The sequence below is a fragment of the Muntiacus reevesi genome, chromosome 1 (assembly GCF_963930625.1).
Source record: "Muntiacus reevesi chromosome 1, mMunRee1.1, whole genome shotgun sequence".
In the NCBI taxonomy this organism is placed as follows: Eukaryota; Metazoa; Chordata; class Mammalia; order Artiodactyla; family Cervidae; genus Muntiacus; species Muntiacus reevesi.
Window position 1 is genome coordinate 151,741,382 of NC_089249.1, and position 18,096 is coordinate 151,759,477.

Sequence of the window (18,096 nt, forward strand, 5' to 3'; positions counted from 1 at the left end):
GCCAGTGCACTCAAAACTCATTGCCCAAAAAGGCTGTGCTAGTTGGGGCTTGCCTACCAGCAGGTAACTAAAATCTAGTCACCTGCACCCTGGAATGAGTGAAGTGGGGCTGAGACTTCCCAGAAGAGGGGTCTTATTCATGCCAGCAGGGGTGGACAGCAGCCCTGGGTGTGAGTCCCTCATTAGCAGGGATGAGGCATCCCTTCTGGGGGGCCCCACAGTTTCTGCCTTTCACCATCACAGTGAAGACAACCCCATTGTCCCTGCCGGTCCCCCTGATTTGTCTGCCCTTCTGCCTGGCCCAACAGGATGACCCAGTGAGAATGAATGAATTAAGTCTGTGCACCAGGCCCAAGCCACCTGCCTCTCATCCTTGGCCTCACAAACCGCATTCATATGAGAATGCAGCATGGGCACGTTAACCAGCTACAAGGATGTGTAATATCTGGGTTGGAGTCTTGCAGGGGTGCAGAGGTCCATTCGTTCCTGCTCCCCCAGTTTCTCCCAGATCACATGAATCCTGGTACCCCTATCCACTACCATCTCTACTCCATGAGCACATTCACAGGCCTGTGCGCCGGGGAACCCTCCTATCAGCCTGTCACCTCCTCCAGGCAGACTGTGCTGCTTCCCTTAGGCCATCTGCTACCTCTGGGGGTAGAGGTCTTGCCTGGCTCATCCCAGCGTCTGCAACGCCCAGCACGAGGGGGGCCCTGAGCAGGGTCACTGAGAGCGTACCAACAGAGAAGCTGACCATGAGCTTGAGGGAGGAGGGAGAGGAGGCGTCAGCAGGAGGAGCGTGGGGCGGAGGCGGCGGCGGGAGGGAGCGCGCGCGCCGGCGGCAGCAGCCCAGGCCCGGGGCCGCGCGCCCAGCCTGAGCCCGCCCCGCCGCCGAGCGTCACGGAACCTGCTTGAAATGCAGCCGAGGAGCCGGGGCGGGAGGCAGCGGCGGCGGCGGCGGCGGGGGCAGCGGCAGCCCCGGCGCCGCGGCAAGGACTCGGTGGGCTGAGGCGAGGCGGCGGCACAGGGTGCGCGGGGCGCGGCGGCCGGAGCCCGGGGCCCGCGATGGGCCGCCCCGAGCGGGGCGCGCTCCGGCCGCTGGCGCTGCTGCTGCTGCTGCTGCAGCTCCAGCATCTCGCGGCGGCGGCAGCGGATCCACTGCGCGGCGGCCAAGGTGCGTGCGGCCGATGCCCGGCCCGGCTTTGAGCCGCTGGAGCGGCCAACAAAGCACTGCCCGGCGGCCGACGGGCGGGTTGCGCCGGGGTCCCTGAGCCTGGGCCAGGCAGGGGGGCGCCTGTGCAGGATATACTCCTGGGGACCCAGATTTCCGTTAATTTGCCCTCTACCCCCACCCTCGCGGCTCTCTTGTGTAGTGGGCTCTGCCCTCCGGCACCCATTCTTGGGGGATGGGCGCCGTGGGGGCCAGGAACTTTGCTGGGTTGGTCACTGATGGTTTCGCGAGGGCTGTGTAATTCTTGCCATTGGGGTTAATTTGACACGCGCGCTCCGCGGCGGCGATGAGCAGACCCGGGAGACTACCCCGGCTGACAATGCGTTTCCGGCGACCCCTGCGTGTTGCAGAGAAAGAGGGGCTGCGTGCGAGGGGGATGTGCCCACAGCGCCTAGTGCGCGTGTCGCGGCGTGTTCGGGGGGCTCCCTGTGGGCTGTATCTGCGTGGATCTCTCATTATGGGCCGTGTGAGTGTTCTGAGTGGGGAGTGTATCTAAATGGTGTGACACCGTGTGTGCGCCTGGCCTCGTCGTGCCACAGAGCAGCCCGTCATCCCTGGAACCCTTATCATCCTGCCCGCCTTCCTGATCCAGGGTGCCTGAGGCCTCCAAGGCTTTGGCTTCAGCGTCGCCCCCTTCCCTTCATTCAGTAGACCCCTCCCCGCGGCCAGGACCTCTGTGCTCTGGGGATCCGGCTCACGCCTCCTCTCCCCCGGTCCAGGGTCGGTCAAGGAGTGCGAAGAGAACCAGTTCCGGTGCCGAAACGAGCGCTGCATCCCCTCCGTGTGGAGGTGCGACGAGGACGACGACTGCTCCGATAACAGTGACGAGGACGACTGCCGTGAGTGGTTGGCCGGGGAAGGAGGGAACGGTGGGGGGACGCTTTACTCAGCGCCCACGTGGCTGCAGCCTCCGCCGGGCCACCTGCCTGGGCTTTTACTGCCGGAGGCTGCCGCCAGGAACCCGCCCAGGAGCCGCTTCCTTCTGGGCACTTAGGGACCCGGCCGGTTACGGGCGGCCCGCGGGTCCCGCTGGGGCCGGAGCGGAACCTGGCACTGCGGGGCCGGGGAGGATGGTGCGCCACGCCCAGATTGCTGGGAAGGATCTGTAGTCGGCGAAGGGACAGCCCCTACACGCGTCTAGCTTTCTGCGATCCGGCCCTCCGGAACTCCAACCTAGACACCACAGAACGCGCGAGTGTTTCAAAGTTCCACGCAACTCTGGGCCTAGCCTTGCTTCTTTTCCTGCCGCGTTTCTGAATGAATGGGCTCCCCGGGGCCCCTGATTGGCTGTGGGAGGACCACCCCATAGGTCTCTGTGGTCTGAGCGGGCCAATCGTGGGGCCGACGGGTGTGCAGTTTTCTGGCGCCCCGGGCGGTGGGGCCCTGCCCTGGCCCCGCCTTGGCCACACCCCCGCGCATCCCCTGGGTAGAAGGTGCAGGCCAGGCTCTGGCGCCCGCTGCTTTTCTGCCTAGTCACGGTGAAAACCTTTCTTGTGCCATCCTGGTTGGCCGACTGCGGTCTCCTGCCAGCCAGGCCCAGGCGTGAGTCATGGCAGAGCAGGAAGAAGGGGGCCAGAAGGAAGAGTTTGTTTCCTGGACGGGGCGTGAGGATCCCAAGGCTGTGCGTGAACCGCGGGCTACAGGAGGTGGCCGACCGCCTTTGCTGAGTGTGGCGTTCGCCGGCACCCGGGCGCAGCAGCTTTGGAAGTTCTTTCTTGAGGTGCACGCGGTTTCTGATGTCTGCGGAACCTGAAGCCAGTTAGCAAGCAGTTGTCACAGTGGAAGGAATGTAGTTCCAGGAACAGAAAAACAAGACTCTTTATAAACACAGACACAGGTAGTCATTCATCCATCGTTACTGAGCGCCTGCCGGCTGCCAGGCACTGGGGCAGTTTGGAGAGCAGACCCACCCCACTCCCCACCCCCCAGGCCAGGGAGCACAGCTTCTGCGGGATGAGGGCAGCTGGCCCACAGCTCCACACAGTGGCAAGGGCTAGAGAAACCACCTGGGCCGGCATTGTCTGTTGAGTTCTAGTTTTTTGTTTCCCCCTTGGTTTACCAGCCAGTCAGCCTCCAGGTTCATTCTCAGACCATCACGACACAACTCGATGAACATGAGTTTGAGCAAGCTCCTGAAGTTGGTGATGGACAGGGAAGCCTGGCACGCTGCAGCCCTTGGGACTGCAAAGAGTTGGACGCGACTGAGCAACCAAGCTGAACTGAACTGATCCCAGATTTGGCTGTGTGACATGGGTACATCTCTCTCCTGTCTGTTTCCTCTCCGGACCACTTGGGCTAATGATTCCTGCCCTGTTTTTGAGGACCAGTTCTAGAAATATCATTTAAAGGGATGTGACTAATTTGTGCTGACTGTTAGCTGTGTGTCCACCACTGTGTCAAGTCCACCACTGTGTCTTATATAAATTCCTTTAATCTTCAGAACAGTCCTATTTTACAGACCAAAAAAAAAAAAAAAAAAAAAACCCAAAACACAAAAAAAGAGGCACTGGAGAGATTAAGTTACTTACCCCACAGCTATTGAGCTGTTAAGTAGGAGCTTAAATTTAAGCATCTGACTCCAGAGTTCTTAGCCTAATTATGATCCTGACCATTTCCCAATGCTGTTGAAATTCTGAAAATGCCTGCTGCTGCTGCTGCTAAGTCACTTCAGTTGTGTCCGACTCTGTGTGACCCCGAAGACGGCAGCCCCCCCAGGCTCCACCGTCCCTGGGATTCTCCAGCAAAGAACACTGGAGTGGGTTGCCATTTCCTTCTCCAATGCATGAAAGTGAACAGTGAAAGTGAAGTCACTCAGTCGTGTCCGACTCTTAGCGACCCCATGGAATGCAGCCTACCAGGCTCCTCCATCCATGGGATTTTCCAGGCAAGAGTACTGGAGTGGGTTGCCATCTGAAAATGCCTAGGCCAGGGTAAAATATGACAGTGAGTCTCCTCACTGGGAGTTGTTCTTCTGTGGTTCCTTTTAGTAGGAGTGCTGAGGATGAGGTGGGGAAATAGAAACTGCATTTCTGGGCTAGTTTTACGTTATCTCACTGAGTCTGCATAGCAACAGTTTTGTGAGGATGGCTGTGAAGAGCAAAAATGTTTCTTGTCATTCTCATTTGTTGATAAGAATTCTGGCTCAGAGAAGTTGAGTGATTTGCCCAAGGTCACACAGCTGAGAGTGACAGAACTTGGTCAGGGTGTCCGCCTGCCTCCTAGCTCAGGGGCATTATCTGTGATGGTGGTGGTGGTGGTGGTGGGAGTGTGGTGAAGAAGGACCCAGGAAGGTGATCCCAGTTCTTCTCATCTCCATGCAAGGCTCTGGGCAAGATGAAAGAGTGAAGTAGCTGGTGGCGGGGAGAGGGCCAATCTGATGGCCACTCTGGGCTCCTGCTTTCATTCTGAGATGGCTGGGGTGGGGTCAGAGGTTAGTGAACAAAAGGGTTCACTAACGGTTTTTTGTTGTTGTTGTTCACTAAGGGTTAGTGAACAAAAACAGCTGACATCGAGGCCTTGGCTGTTAGTATCAAGGATTGATCCTACACACTGGACTTTCCCAGACTTATTTCATCATCTGCCAAATGAGGGTAGCCATTCCTTTACCACAGGTTAGAAAGTCTTCACATGGGGGCTGGTGAAGAGAAGGGAATGGATGCGTGTTCACACCACCAAGGTCTTTAGAAAGGGACTCCTAGGGGTCACAAAGAGAAATGGTGAAGAAAGGGTTGCAAGCTTCAGTGGCTATATGGGGCCAGGTGTTGGAAAATGGTCTCTTGTCAGCTCTCCCTTGAGTTCCCTCCATTCTGGGCCACCTGCCCAAACTGCATTGCTTGGAACTCTCCTCCCTACCTTATATTTAATCATTCCACTTCTTCCACACTGTGAGAGAACCTCAGCCACTCCACCTCTGTACCTCTTAGCTTGTAAACTGGGGATTGCAATTTGTAAGTGAAGTTTGTGTGTGGCAAAATGAGTTCAAGCTCTCAAAGGGGCTAGAATGCCATTCATGAATTCCGTGAGCTGATGGAAGTTGAGGGGAGGGAGCTTGTCTGTGGAGGAAGGTAAGGAAGGCTTTCTGGAGGAAGAGACAGCTGAGTCAGGCCTTGAAAGATGGTAGTTAATGCCATTCCCTCAAGCCTTGATGCCTTCCTGGTGGCTCAGATGGTAAAGAATCTGCCTGCAATGCAGGAGACCTGGATTCAATCCCTGGGTCAGGAAGATCCCCTGGAGAAGAGAATGCTAACCCACTCCAGTATTCTTGCTTGGAGAATCCCATGGACAGAGGAGCCTGGCAGGCTACAGTCCATAGAATTGCAGAGTCAGACACAACTGAGTGACTAACACTTTCACTTACATTAGGACTTAGCATTTAGAAATAGATGATACAGGCCCCCATTGTAGAGAAAGAACTGGAGTTTGGAGAGGTGACTTGACACCCCAAAGTCACACAGCTCCTCATGGTTGGAGCTGGAGCTCAAACTAAGACCTTCTAAATGCTGAAACTTAGGCTACAACGGATGGGACTTGGCTTTTTGAATAGAGCTGGCAGGATGGGAAAGGGAAAGGCTCATGGGGCTTCAGTTCCCAGCTCAAAGGGCCTTCAAAGTGGAGGAAGGGGCTGGAAGCTCAGGGGCAGCCCAGCCAAGGGAAGGGGTGGGGTTCCTGGCTGCACCTGGGCTGCATAGACCAGCCGGCGTCTTGGCCTCAGTTTCCTGTTGCTCCTTAGTGTCTGGGGCAGAGGTAGGGGTTTTGGTCTCCAGCCAGCCCTTTGCTCCCAGAGCAGCAACAGCAGGAACAGTGAACATTTACTGAGCCCTTGCTGTGAACCAGGAGCTGTGCTGGGATTCTACATGCATCACCTCATGCTCCTCGAGTCTACAAAACAGGGTGCCTCTGTGAAGTCACCTGCATCATCCTCGTTTTACAAAGGCACAGAGGGTTAAGGAACAGGCTCAAGGGTGTATGATTTTTCAGTAAAACTGAAACTGCTGGGGTATGAATGCAGGCACCCGACTGTGGAACACATGCCACATCAAGTACTAACTGGTGACCTCAGGCAAGTCCTCCCAGGCCTCTGATTCCTCATCTTGAGGGGACATCAGCCTCTCCCTCACAACCCCCTTCAGCTTGTCTGTGTGGATGGGCCGCGTAGACAGGTGGCCTGGTTGTATATTCAGTTTTCTCTGCCTATTCAGGCTCTTTTAGGCTGCCCTGTTCTCCTAGCCTCCATCACCCCTCCACTTCAAGTTTAATAAGCAGTGGCTGCAGTGAGGTCTCCCCTGGCCGAGAGTTCATTAGCTGGGCGAGGCCTGGCTGCAGGAGTGCTGAGGCCTGCTGGGCAGCGGCCTTGTAAGTAGTTAAAGCTTGGCCACCACGTCCGGCTGGGGCTGTACATTGGTATTCATTGTGCCACCTGACCTCAGCCATTCTAACACCCCTGACACCAGGCCCAGCTTCGTGTCCTTTTTTGGACGGAGTCATCTGACAGACAGTGCTGCTCTCTCTGAACCTCAGTTTCCTCATCTGACCTGCCACTTCCACCATTCAGAGTCCTCCTGAAGCTCCCATGTCCCCATAGCAAAAGGTCAGCTGAGACTCCTGCATGATGGGCCTCGGTGACCAGCTCCTGATGGCCACTGCCCTCCAGCCCCTTCCTGCTCTTCTGTGAATGAACCTGTGACACCAGACTTCTGTCACGTTCTAGCTTTCCTGCTGCTTCTCATGGCTAGGCCTTTGCACATGCTATTCCATCTGTGTGGAACACTTTCTGCTCCCTCACCTGGCAGCCTTCTTCTTGTCATCTTAGAATTGTCAGTGCAGGTTTCATCTCCTTCAGAAAGCCTTCCCTGCTACTGTGTCTCCCCAGGGCTGAGATACATGAGTCAAGAGAGGGGACTTAGAGACTTGGTGTTGGAATAACTCAGTGTGGCCCTCAATTAGCCACTCTTGGTTTCCTATCCCAACTGTGACCTCTGGCTGAATGGCCTTAGTCTCTCCCTCCCAGAGGTGTTGTGAGGATTAAGTGAGATAATGTGCCTGATAAGCAGTAGGTGTTCAGTGGATGGCAGTGGGTCTGTCTGCTCTGGAGGAGTTCACTGAAGAATCTAGATCTCAGTCTGCCAAGAGGCCCCTACTTCTCCTGCTCCTATTTGCTTAGCCGGAAGTCTGAAGGCTCTCACGTCTGAGACTTGCCCCAGCCACAGGGTTGCTGAGCCCCAGTGGAGGTAGCCCCAAGGCCATTCAGCCCTGAGCTGGACCTGGGAATGGAGAAAGTCACCCAGGGAGGGCCTGAGGGAAGTGAACCAACCGGCCTGGTTGGACTCAATGAATAAGTGTCTGGGGCCCTGGGAGGGGCAGAGGAAGCCTTCCCTGAGGCCAAATGCTTGTCCCAAGGCTGGTTTATGACCTCTCTGTGCCTGCAAAGGGAAGGAAGCCCTGTGGCCCCCGGCAGAGCCCAAGCTTCTCCCTTCCCCAGGGCCAGAATGGTGCCTCCATGTCTTGGTCCCAGCAGGCCTTGGGAGTGTTTGCGGAAGACTCTCCCGTGGGCCTTCCTGCGGGCTCTCCTGGGACCGAGCTCCCCTCTGGAAAGCCCCTGGGCTCACTCAGTCCTGCTGAGGGTTCTGAGTGCAGTAGGCCTCTTAGCCCTCTCATTTGTCTGCACGAAACTGGCTTGACAGTTCTCCTTCCCTGGGGAAATAGCAGCAGCAGGTGAAGCCAGAGAGATGCCCCCAGGGAGAGGGTGAAGAGAGGGAGGACAGAGAGGGTTGATGGAGCAGAAGAGTATGGACTTGTTTGCGCTGCCCTTCAGGGCTATAAGCAAATGGAAGTAAGTGTTCTGGCCCAGGTCAGACCCATAGGCCAGTGCCACCCCCAGGAAGCCAGTCCTGGGCTGAGGGGAGGGTGTGGGGCCCTGCTGTGGGGGCTGTGCAGCCAAGCCTCAGGGCCCTGGATCTAAGCAGCACTGATAATACCTGCCCACATCCTCCCATCGCCCAGTCTTTGAAGGTCTGGCGGAGATGCCACCTCCCCCAGGTGGCCTGCCCTGACCTCTTGTCCTTTTGCTCCCTGGTCCCTGAGCTCCCATAGTCTGTCCCTGTTCTTCCTTTGGTCCCAGATCGTTCTTCTCCAAATTGTCCTGCCAACCTCGTGCTGAGCAAGGAATATGCCAAAACAGCTCCCTCAAGGGAATTACTAACAATCGATACAGGCTATTTACCCCGTGCCTAGTACTATGTTGGGCAATCAGCATTTAGTAGCTTTACTACTCACAACCCTTGGAGGGCTGTTTTCTTATTATTTCCATTTTAAAGATGATGAAACCAAGTCTCAAAGAGAAGTGACTTGGCCTGCGTCATGATGTTTGAGTGCTAGAGCTGGGACTCTGGAGCCTGGACTTCTCAGGCTCTTCCTTTCCGAGCTCTGATTACCCTGTAGAGGTCAGAGGGCCTGGGGCTCAGAGGGTGTGGAAGCAGTGGGTGAGGGATTGCAGTGTCCAGTGATGCCTCCTTGGATTACAGATTTCTGTCTGGGAGGGACCCTCTTCTCTGGACACAGCACGGAGCCCCAACATAAGGTCCTCCCCTCACATAGCCTCCCCTGAATGTGACCCTCCATAGTTTCCAAGGGTCTTCCGTGGCCATTGCCTGGGGATGGTGGTTACTGTTCCCATTATACAGAGAGGGAAACCAAGGCCTCAGTGATATGTCACTGATGCAGGTGACCTCAGAGAGTGTCATTTCCAATTCACGGTCTGTCCTCCAGAAAAGTCTAAGAACTCAAGTCATCCAAAATGTTGACTTGGGTTCTCTGTGCTGTGCTGTGTTTAGTTGCTCAGTCGTGTCTGACTCTGTGACCCCATGGACTGTAGCTCTCCAGGCTCCTCTGTCCATGGGGATTCTCCAGGCAATAATACTGGAGTGGGTGGCCATTCCCTCCTCCAGGGGATCTTCCCAACCCAGGGACTGAACCGAGATCTCCTGCATTGCAGGCAGATTCTTTACCATCTGAGCCACCAGGGAAGCCCAAGGATACTGGAGTGAGTAGCTTATCCCTTCTCCAGGGGATCTTCCTGACCCAGGAATTGAATGCGGGTTTCCTGCATTGCAGGCAGATTCTTTACCAGCTGAGCTACCAGGGAAGTCCTTGGTTCTCTGACTCCCATGCAATTCGTCGATCCTGGGTATTCATACATACTTTCCTTCTGCTTGGATTGTCCTACCCTGTCTCCTACGAATCCTTCAAAACCCAGCTCATTACCTCTGCCACGAAGCCTTCACTGTCTTCCAGGTGTGATCTAACCTCTCCCATGTTTGGATGCCATGGCTTTGTCGACCCTTGTCATAGTCCATTGTAGGAGCTCGTGGCTGCTGGGGAGTATCCGAGGTGGGGGACCACAGGGCCTGGCCCAGAGCCGAGGCATTTGAGGAGTGGTGTGTGAATGAATGAATGGACTGAGGAAATGTCCCCCACTTTTCAGAGTGGGAAGCTAGTATCAGTCAGATGTGGGGGACCCAGGGGCCTCTGAGAAGCCCCTGAGGGGTCCTTGAGGCTGGAAAAGGGAGCAGGGTGTCCTTTAGGGACCATAGTCAGGTCCTCTCTTGTGAGCTGGGTCACCTGAGGAGTGAAGTCACTTGCCCCAGCTGGGTTGGTCGGTCAGCGACAGAACTGGGCCATGCCTGTCTGGCTACAGCGTGATGCAGGTAAAGGAGGAGATACATGTTCACACATCCCAGTCACAGCTACAGTGGGAGTGATGTGGGGGTGTGCTGTGGCCCCGCTTCCTTTCTAGGTACCCCAGGCATCTGTCTTTGCCAACCCCTGCCAGTGGGTGTACGGGCTCCCTCCTGAGCAGCTCTGGCCCCTCCGTGCCCCTGAGCATGAGCTGAGCCCCAAGCAGCAGCTTCCATCACCAGTCGTGTGGCCCTGGCTCCTCTTAAAGGCCGTGTATGTCATAGGCCCCAGGAATAGCCCCTTGGCTGGAGTGGCTCAGGAGGGGCCCCAGCTGTGAGCTCCCCCACCCCCTGCACCAGGTCTGACCTCTCTGTCCCTGGCAGAGCCTAGGCCAGGTGCCCACAACCCAAGTGCTTTGGGGGTACAGAGCCCAGCTTATCAACACCCTCTAGTGACTGGAAGAGTCACCCAGAGAAGCAGGGCCATGGGCCTCCTAGGTCCGCACAGTTCCCATGACCCCTCTCGGCCTCCACACACCCGCCCCTTGGATATGGCAGCTCAAAGCCTCCCCGAGGTCTGCCAGTCTGGGAGTCCACAAGAATGGTCATGTGGCCACCGCCCTCCCCTGGTCACTGACTCTGAGATTCACAAGGGACTTTACACCAGCCACTCCGCAGACTATTCAGTTTCTGGCCCTCTCAGCCTGTTAGAACCACATTATGGCTTTTTCCAGTTTGTGCCTCCCAGCTGCTCTGTGGGGAAGGTGGTGCAGAAGTTCATTATCATCCCCGTTTTCTTGATGAGGAAACTGAGGCGCAGGGAGGGTGCGGGGCTCGCCCTGGGCCACGCAGCCTGTTACTGGTGGTGCTGAAGCCAAAACTCACTTCAATTGATTTCATTTATTTTTCCAATGGAAGAAAGTTTTTCTGATTGTATAAAGATAGTTTCATACTTGTTGAAAAAAAAAATGAAAACGCCCAGACAATTCAGAAAAGTGAAAAGAGGAAGGCAGGAGTCTCCCATGTGGTTATACCACCGTGGGAGCTGCCTGTCCTTCCAGAGATGTTCTTGTATTCTCTGCATGCGAGTTCATGTACTATTTTTATTTTTTTTTACAAAATGAGCATGTGTTATGCCAGTTGTTCTCCCCCTACAACATGTACATCTTTCTGTGTCAGTAACAGTAGATGCCGATCATCATTTTAAAGGGCTAGATAGCATTCCACTGCATAAATCTTCCCTGATTTAATGACATAGTCTCCTACGGATAGACTTGTATTTAGTTGGTTCTGTTTTTTTCCTGTCTGTACAGTGCTGGGGTAAATATCAGGATTACACCTTTGTGCCTTTTTCTGGTTCTTCTCTTAAGAAGAAGCAAGCCCTGGGAAAGACAGGGCTGAGCATATGTGTTTTCATCCTCACCTTGTCGCTCTCCCTCAAGGAGACGGTTTCCTATCTCACAACACCCCAACTCCCTGTGGCCCCTCCCCGCCAGGCGGGCAGTCCATAGGACCTCCCTTTTTCGTGAGCACAGGGTCACCTCACCCCAGTCCCAGGGGGCAGACAAGCAGCCAGATCCAGGCCTCACAAAGCAAAGTGAGGAGAAAGGACAAGTGTATTCTGGCCCCAAAGAGAACACCCACCCCCAGAGAACACAAGAGGGAACACAGCCAGTCTTCATTTTTCTCAAGACGTTTGTAGAATCTGTCTCCTCCACAGCATTATAAAAGTTATTCTGCCCCTGCCCCTAACTTGCTGTGTGACCCCAGGTGAGGGGCTCTCCCTCTCTGAACTTCATCTCCCTTCCCCCATTGGTCCATGTGCCACCTGCACTGTAACCAGCAGTCTGAGCAGTTTTCCCCTCCCTGGAGCTGGGCTCAGGGCCAGTCCTGGCCTGGGGGAAGGGGACTTGTGGCACTCAAGCTCCTTGATGCCTGGTGAGGGTTGGTGGGAGTGTAGCTGGCTTTGTGGGTGGATTCCAGGCAGGCTGATGGAGGGTAGCTGGAGTATTTAGGGACCATTTCCAGAACTTAGCCCTAAGGCTCAGGTTTCTTGAGCTGCTTTCTCTTTCTGCCTTCTTCCTGTGCCTGTGATTGGATTGGATGCTGTGGAGTGATGGAGAAATATGGAGTAGACCACCAGCCGTGTGACCCACCAGCCAGGGTTCCTGGTAAGGGTCTTATACTCTGAGCTTTAGATCTCTGGTCTCTGAAATGGGGATAATGAGCCTACCTCTCAGAGGTATGCAGGCTGATATAAAGTGTTCTGTCCAGATCTGGCCCTGAAATGAGCACCCCACTTCCCCTCCCAAGCCCATGATCCCTGCACAGGGAACAGCTAAGTAGAGGGGACCATCAGCAGTTTTCCTCCTCCTCCACCAAGGACACGACAAGAGGGCAGCTGCTGAAATAGCAGCAGGAGAGATGTAGGTCAGCTGGCCAGTTGGGAGGACTTGGCTGCCTGGGAGAACAGCAGCTTCTTGGGCTGGGAGGGACTGTAGGAATCATCTCATCCACTGCCATCTGCACTGGGGGCCCCATAGTGGCTGCTTCCTGGGTGGCCTGGGGGAGTTGGTTAAGCAGAGAGAAACAAGGAGACCTGGTTAACCAGCTGGGCCTGGCATAGTTATCTAGGAGGGGGCTTTGGTTCCCCAGTGGGTCCATTTAACATCAGAGAGTTGGAAGCTGATGAGAGGCAAGAAGGGCCCATCGGCCCAGGTTAAGCTGCAGGACTGAATAGCTGGAGGCCCAGGGTGGGCTTTCCTGGTGGCATGGATCCAGGGATATTCAGGCCAGCGCTCCTCCCGCCCCTCTGCCCTTTCTACTTCCTAGACTCTGAGCTGCCATCTGCTGCCCCCGTCACCCTCAGCCGCCTCTCCGCCATGTGTCCCGGTACATGTGCATGTGCACGGGGTGTGCATCTCAGAGAGGGGTGTGCACCAGGAGGGAGGTGACTGTTCCGGACACACAGAGGCGGCAGGGACAAGGTGACGCTCTTCCTCCCACACCAGCCAAGGCCGCCTAGCCCAGCCGAAGCCAAAGCCCCCAACTGGGCTGTTTGTGGCGGGGAATTATTTGTAGCTGGCGAGGTGCCAGCAGTCTCTGTTCCCAGCCTGCCCCCTGCCATGGCAGCCTCTCCGCCTCCAAGTCTCAGCCTGCAGCCCACTGTCTGCACCCACCCACCCCACCCCCCACCCCCCAGAGGGCTGAGCTTGATAGAAACGTCATGGCCTGATTCCCGGCCCACCTCAGCTCCACTCCTGTTCCTACCTCACCAGCTGGCCATCAGCAGGTTCCTGACCCTCTTGGGTCTCTGATCGTTAGGAGTGGGACATCTCCCGGCCACTCTCAGCCCTAAATCTCTGGGATTCTCTTTTCCCCTGAGAACCAGGGAGTTCATAGGAGCTCTGCTATGGCCAGGCCCCAGGTGTGGGGGTCCAAGGAGCTGCCCCTGTTCACTGTGACCCAGGAGGCCCAGAGTAAGGGGTGTGAAATCCAACCCTTCACACCCCCAACCCAGGGAATGTGGCCTAAACCAAACATGCAAAGCTGGAACCAACTGTTTATTAGCAGAACATGCCTCCACTTGGGAGTTTCTGCCTGTTTATTTTTTTGCTGAGTCTGACCAGGCCGAATCTTTAATACCTGTAGCCCCAGGCTTTATATCTGCTGCATACGTGATGTTCTCCTGTCTACGCGCTCTCCTTCCCTGACCTGAACAACTGCCTGCTTCTCAGAGGTGAGTGACAGGGACTCGTATGGTATCCCAGTGTCAGCTGAACTTTGGTTTCTACTGCAGGCCTTCCATGTCCTAGCTGCAGGCCTGGGACAAGTCCCTCAAACCTGAACCTCAGACTCCTGCACTACGTGAAAAAGTGCAAGTGTTAGTCGCTCAGTCATGTCTGACTCTTTGCGATCCCATGAACTATAGCCCTCCAGGCTCCTCTGTCCATGGAATTCTTCCAGGCAAGAATACTGGAGAGGGTGGACATTCCCTTCTCAGGGGATCTTCCCAACCCAGGGATCGAACCCAGGTCTCCTGCATTGAAGGCAGATTCTTTACCATGTAAGCCACGAGGGAGGCCCATGTACGCGGATAATGAGCAATTCCTGGTTTTGGTATAGTAGCTGAAGCCTCACTGGGCCTTGCAGAACCAGTCGTTTTCTTCCTGCACTGGGCACAGGCCTACACCAGGGCCGAGGTCTGATGGCTATGTGGTTCTGCACTGAGTTCTCCCCCTGGGAGCAGAGGCCTTAACCCTTGTCAGTGTTGTCCTGTTGAAAGCCAGTCCCGCCAGGCTTTCAGTGCCACCACACCAGGGGCCAGGGAGCCTCCCCTTGTCACCAACTTACTGAGGGACCTGGGTGAGTCTCTGACCTGTCCTGAGCCTCAGCTTTCCCATCTGTGAGGATTGCATCAGAAGCTTGAGTCACTTTGGACAGCTTTTGAAATACGGATTCCCTGACCCTCGTCCAGGTCTGACTCCAAACCTTTGCTTGCTCTGTGGCCAGGTTGGAGCCATAGATACAAAGACCCCCCAAGCCCCCTTCCTCTGACTGCTCCTGCATCACCTCATCCTTGAGTAACCCCACTGTGACGCAGAGAATAACAGGGCCTCTAACCAGGCTGCCTGGAGGCAAGTTCATACTCCCCCACTTCCTAGCTGTGGGGCCCTAGGCAAGTTACTTCACTTGTATTTAAAATGGAGCCAACACCTAACCCTCTAAGTGGCTGGATGATTATGTGAGTTTATTTAAGAAAAGCCCTGAGAACAGTGCCTGCACATAATTTGCTCGGCTTCTTTTGACCTCTTCCCCTGAACCTCTGTCTCCCATCTGTCCTTTAGGTGTCCCCTCCCACGCAGGGATGCTCACTGCTGGGTAGAATAGGAAGGGCTGGAGAGCCGCCCCCCCCCCGCCCCCCAGAAGTCTCCTTTGTCCCTGCTTCTTCCTGGTGGCCCCAGGCCATAACTTACTGTCCTAATTTAATTAGGAAGAGTCCTTCCAGGGACCTCATTAGGAAATGAGCCCAGAGCCTTGGGGACCTCCAGGAGGGGTGGGGTGTAGGAGGAGTTTGTATTGTGTCTGACCCTGTCCAGCCCCTTGACCCTGTGCCCCACATATGCCCAGGAAAATAGGGGAGCCCAGTCCCTTAGACCTGTGACATGGAGCCTGGGCAGCCAGGGCCTCCACCCTGTGCCCCCTGCCCAGCTTTGGCCTCATCTCCCTGGATGAGGATGAGGAAGACTGACTGAGAAGGTTTCCCTTGTTCTGTTCCACCTGCCCCTGACGTCCCCGGCCTGGCACAGAGCAAGCCTTGGTGACTCTGTGTGGGGTGAATGACTTCAGTGAGCTGTGGCTCTTGGGTGAAGCATCTTCGTTTGGCCAAAGCAGGCTTCCACACTCATCCCCAGTGTGGGAATTCCCTCCAGCAACTCCAGGGGCTGGATGTGGGGGTGGGGGAGGTGTCTGCTTGATTACCTTCAGGGACAGGGAGCTAACTCAGCAACCGATAGCTTTTTCTGTCCCCGGACAGTTCTTCCTGTTAGAGAATCTATCTTCCTTTCAACCTCAAATCTGCCTCCTGTGACACTCCTGCCCTGTCCTGGTTTCACGTCTGTTTCTGGGGCCTCTGCTCACAGATTCTGCCCCCTACCTCCACCTCAAGCCTGCTTAGTATCCCTTCTTGGCCTGTGACAGCTGACATGCTATGTAACCTCAAGTAAGGCCTATTCCCTCTCGGGTCACTATTTCTCGGGGCCTGGTGGGCTGCACACCCTCAGGTTCTATAAACACTGGCTGCCTTCTGTAACTGTGACCTACCTCCCTATGAAGGGGGGGGTTACACAGGTGTGCTGTGTCCAGAGGTAACGGTGACACCTATAGACAGCTCGTCTCCTGGTCAGCAAGGAACAGTGCCCAGATCCTGCAAAACCTGCGGCCAGGCACTGGAGGGTGGTGCTTGGACCTCTTCTGCCCCCGAGACCAGTCCACAGTGCAGACACCGCCGTGTCTTGGTTAGGAATCTGGGAGTCGTTGTAGTCCCTTTCTCCCTTACCACTAAGAGCCTCCATGGCCTGATCCTCCCCCCGCTCACGGGCCCAGGCCCTTACTCCCCCTGCGGCCTCCCTGGACCCGGGCAGCCCCAGCCTCGTCTCTGTTCTCTCCCTCCTCTCTGTTCTCTGCTCTGCAGCCGAGTACTCTCAAACTCTCAGAGCACCGTCCTGCCCTCGCTCAGCGCCCTACAGGGAGGTCCACCACTCACAGGACAGTCTGCTGGCTGGCCTTTGGGGCCCTTCAAGACCCAGCACGCACCTGGCATCTGTCCAGCCCCGGACCTCACCATCTTCTTGCCCCCCTAAACCCTCGGCTCTGTGTTCCAGCTCCACCCCTACCCCCAATGTGAGTGACGTCACAGAGGCATCTTCACACTCTCACGTGCCTGGAAGACCCTTCCTCTGCTTGTCCAGCCCCACTTTGCCTCAGTAGTCTCCACTTCCAGGGAGCCTTCCCACCCTGGCTGGGTCAGGGCCTGCTCTGGGCGCCCCTGTCCCTGTGTTTCCCTCCATCCTTGCCATGTTGTACCGAGATGGTCCGATTAAGAGTCTGTGGTTCACAGACTCAGGCTTCAGGAGGACGGGGCAGGGGGCCTGGCCAGGGCCTGCCAAGGATGGGGAGGGGAGGAGAGTGGGTGGGGACCTCTGGAATAGGCCTGGGTCCCCTCCTCCCAGGCCGTGTTTCTGCTGCTTGTGCTGCATCCTCCTGAGCCACGTGTGAGCCCCGGAGAAGCACCTGGCATGGACTGGGGTCTTCAAGTCTGAGCTCCAGCATTCACTGCAGCCCTGCTCGGTGCCAGGACCTAGGGAGGATCTGCAGATGGAAAAGCAGGCCTTGGTCACTTAACTCAGTATGTGACCTTGGGCAGTCGGCTTCTCTGAACCTCAAGCTTCCTTGGAGGTGAAAGGGGTAGAGGACCCAAGTCTACTTCCCTTGTTCCCTGGGCACATCTGAGCTGCGGCCGGGGTCACACATGGCCCCACAGGGTCCCAAGATGGCAGCCAGGCCAGAACTTCCTTCCCCGCCCCCCATCCTGGGGCCTCTGGGGCCTCGGACCAAGCTTTGCTGGGATCAAGGGGGACAGGGGTTTTGCTCTCTGTTGGTTGAAAAGGCCCGCCCCCGTGTTGGCCAGCGCTTTGGCATTACCAAGAGCCTGCTCCCACGCAGGGTGACCAGCTTGTCCTTGTTTGCTTGGAACCGCCCCAGTTTTAAAACAAAAGCTCATGTCCGATGGGACACTTGGCCCGCCAGCCTGCACTCTGTCAACTCCCGCAACCACTCCCCCCAGCTCTGCAACAGGGCTTCCCCGTTACCTGTGGATTCTGCTGCTAGTTGGGCAGGGCTCACTCTAAATAAAGAAAAAAAGCTGATTTCTTCCCCACCTTTCAGCAGAATTCAAGGAGACATAGGGCTCCTTGGAAGGTCTAAAGGAGCCAGGGCTGAGATCCTGGCTGAGGTGCTGGTGGGGACACAGCCAGGACGCCTGGCCTTTGATCCGACCCTGCCTCTGATGCAGCTGAGTGACGGCTTTCTCTGAGACTTGGTTTCCCCCAGCCCTGCCCTGCTCAGCTCATGTCAATAACATCAATAACATCACATCAGTAAGGGGAGGATCGTTACCTCGACGGCCCTGCCTTTGCGTTCCTGCTACCCTCTATGTTCTTCACGGCATTTTCCTCCTATCCCTTGAGAGGCGGTCTCAGCAGGATCTGCTCTGCCAGTTGTTCAGATGGGGACACTGAGCCCACAGGCCCACAGGATTTCAACTCCTTAACGATGGAGGAGAAGGTCAAGGATGGTGGCCGTGATGTGTGGTGGTTACCAGTAAGTGGGGGTCCCTGGCTGGCTGTTCTCCCCACTCCCACTTTGTCAGTGTCTTCATCAGTCAGAAAAGATGGAGACAGATGCAAGGGAAAGGTAGACACAGGCACGGGAGAGGAAGGACGTGGGGTGGGGGGCAGTGCTGGGGCAGCAGGGGGAGGGAGGGGTCCAAGCGGTGCTGCTACTTCCTCTTACAGTTCTCACAGTCTGTCTGCACCAACTCCTGACAGATGGAGGGAAGGGGGAAACTGGTGCCAAGAGGCTGTCACCGTGGGCGGGCAGAGCTGGGGGAGAGTGCTTTGTGGCCAGGGTTTG

The 18,096-nt window shown here is 56.0% G+C and overlaps 1 protein-coding gene across 9 annotated transcripts in view; it reads left to right on the forward strand.

Annotated features, from left to right (window-relative positions):
* Positions 1-929: 929 nt before the first annotated feature.
* Positions 930-18,096, forward strand: part of LRP8 (LDL receptor related protein 8) — a 79,807-nt gene continuing 62,640 nt past the window's right edge. For all 9 annotated transcript variants that reach the window (XM_065912720.1, XM_065912744.1, XM_065912755.1 and 6 more), the window contains exons 1-2: positions 930-1,174; positions 1,951-2,070. In XM_065912720.1, coding sequence (XP_065768792.1) covers positions 1,066-1,174; positions 1,951-2,070 — 229 coding nt within the window. In that variant the 5' untranslated portion in view covers positions 930-1,065. The remainder of the gene's footprint in view (positions 1,175-1,950; positions 2,071-18,096) is intronic.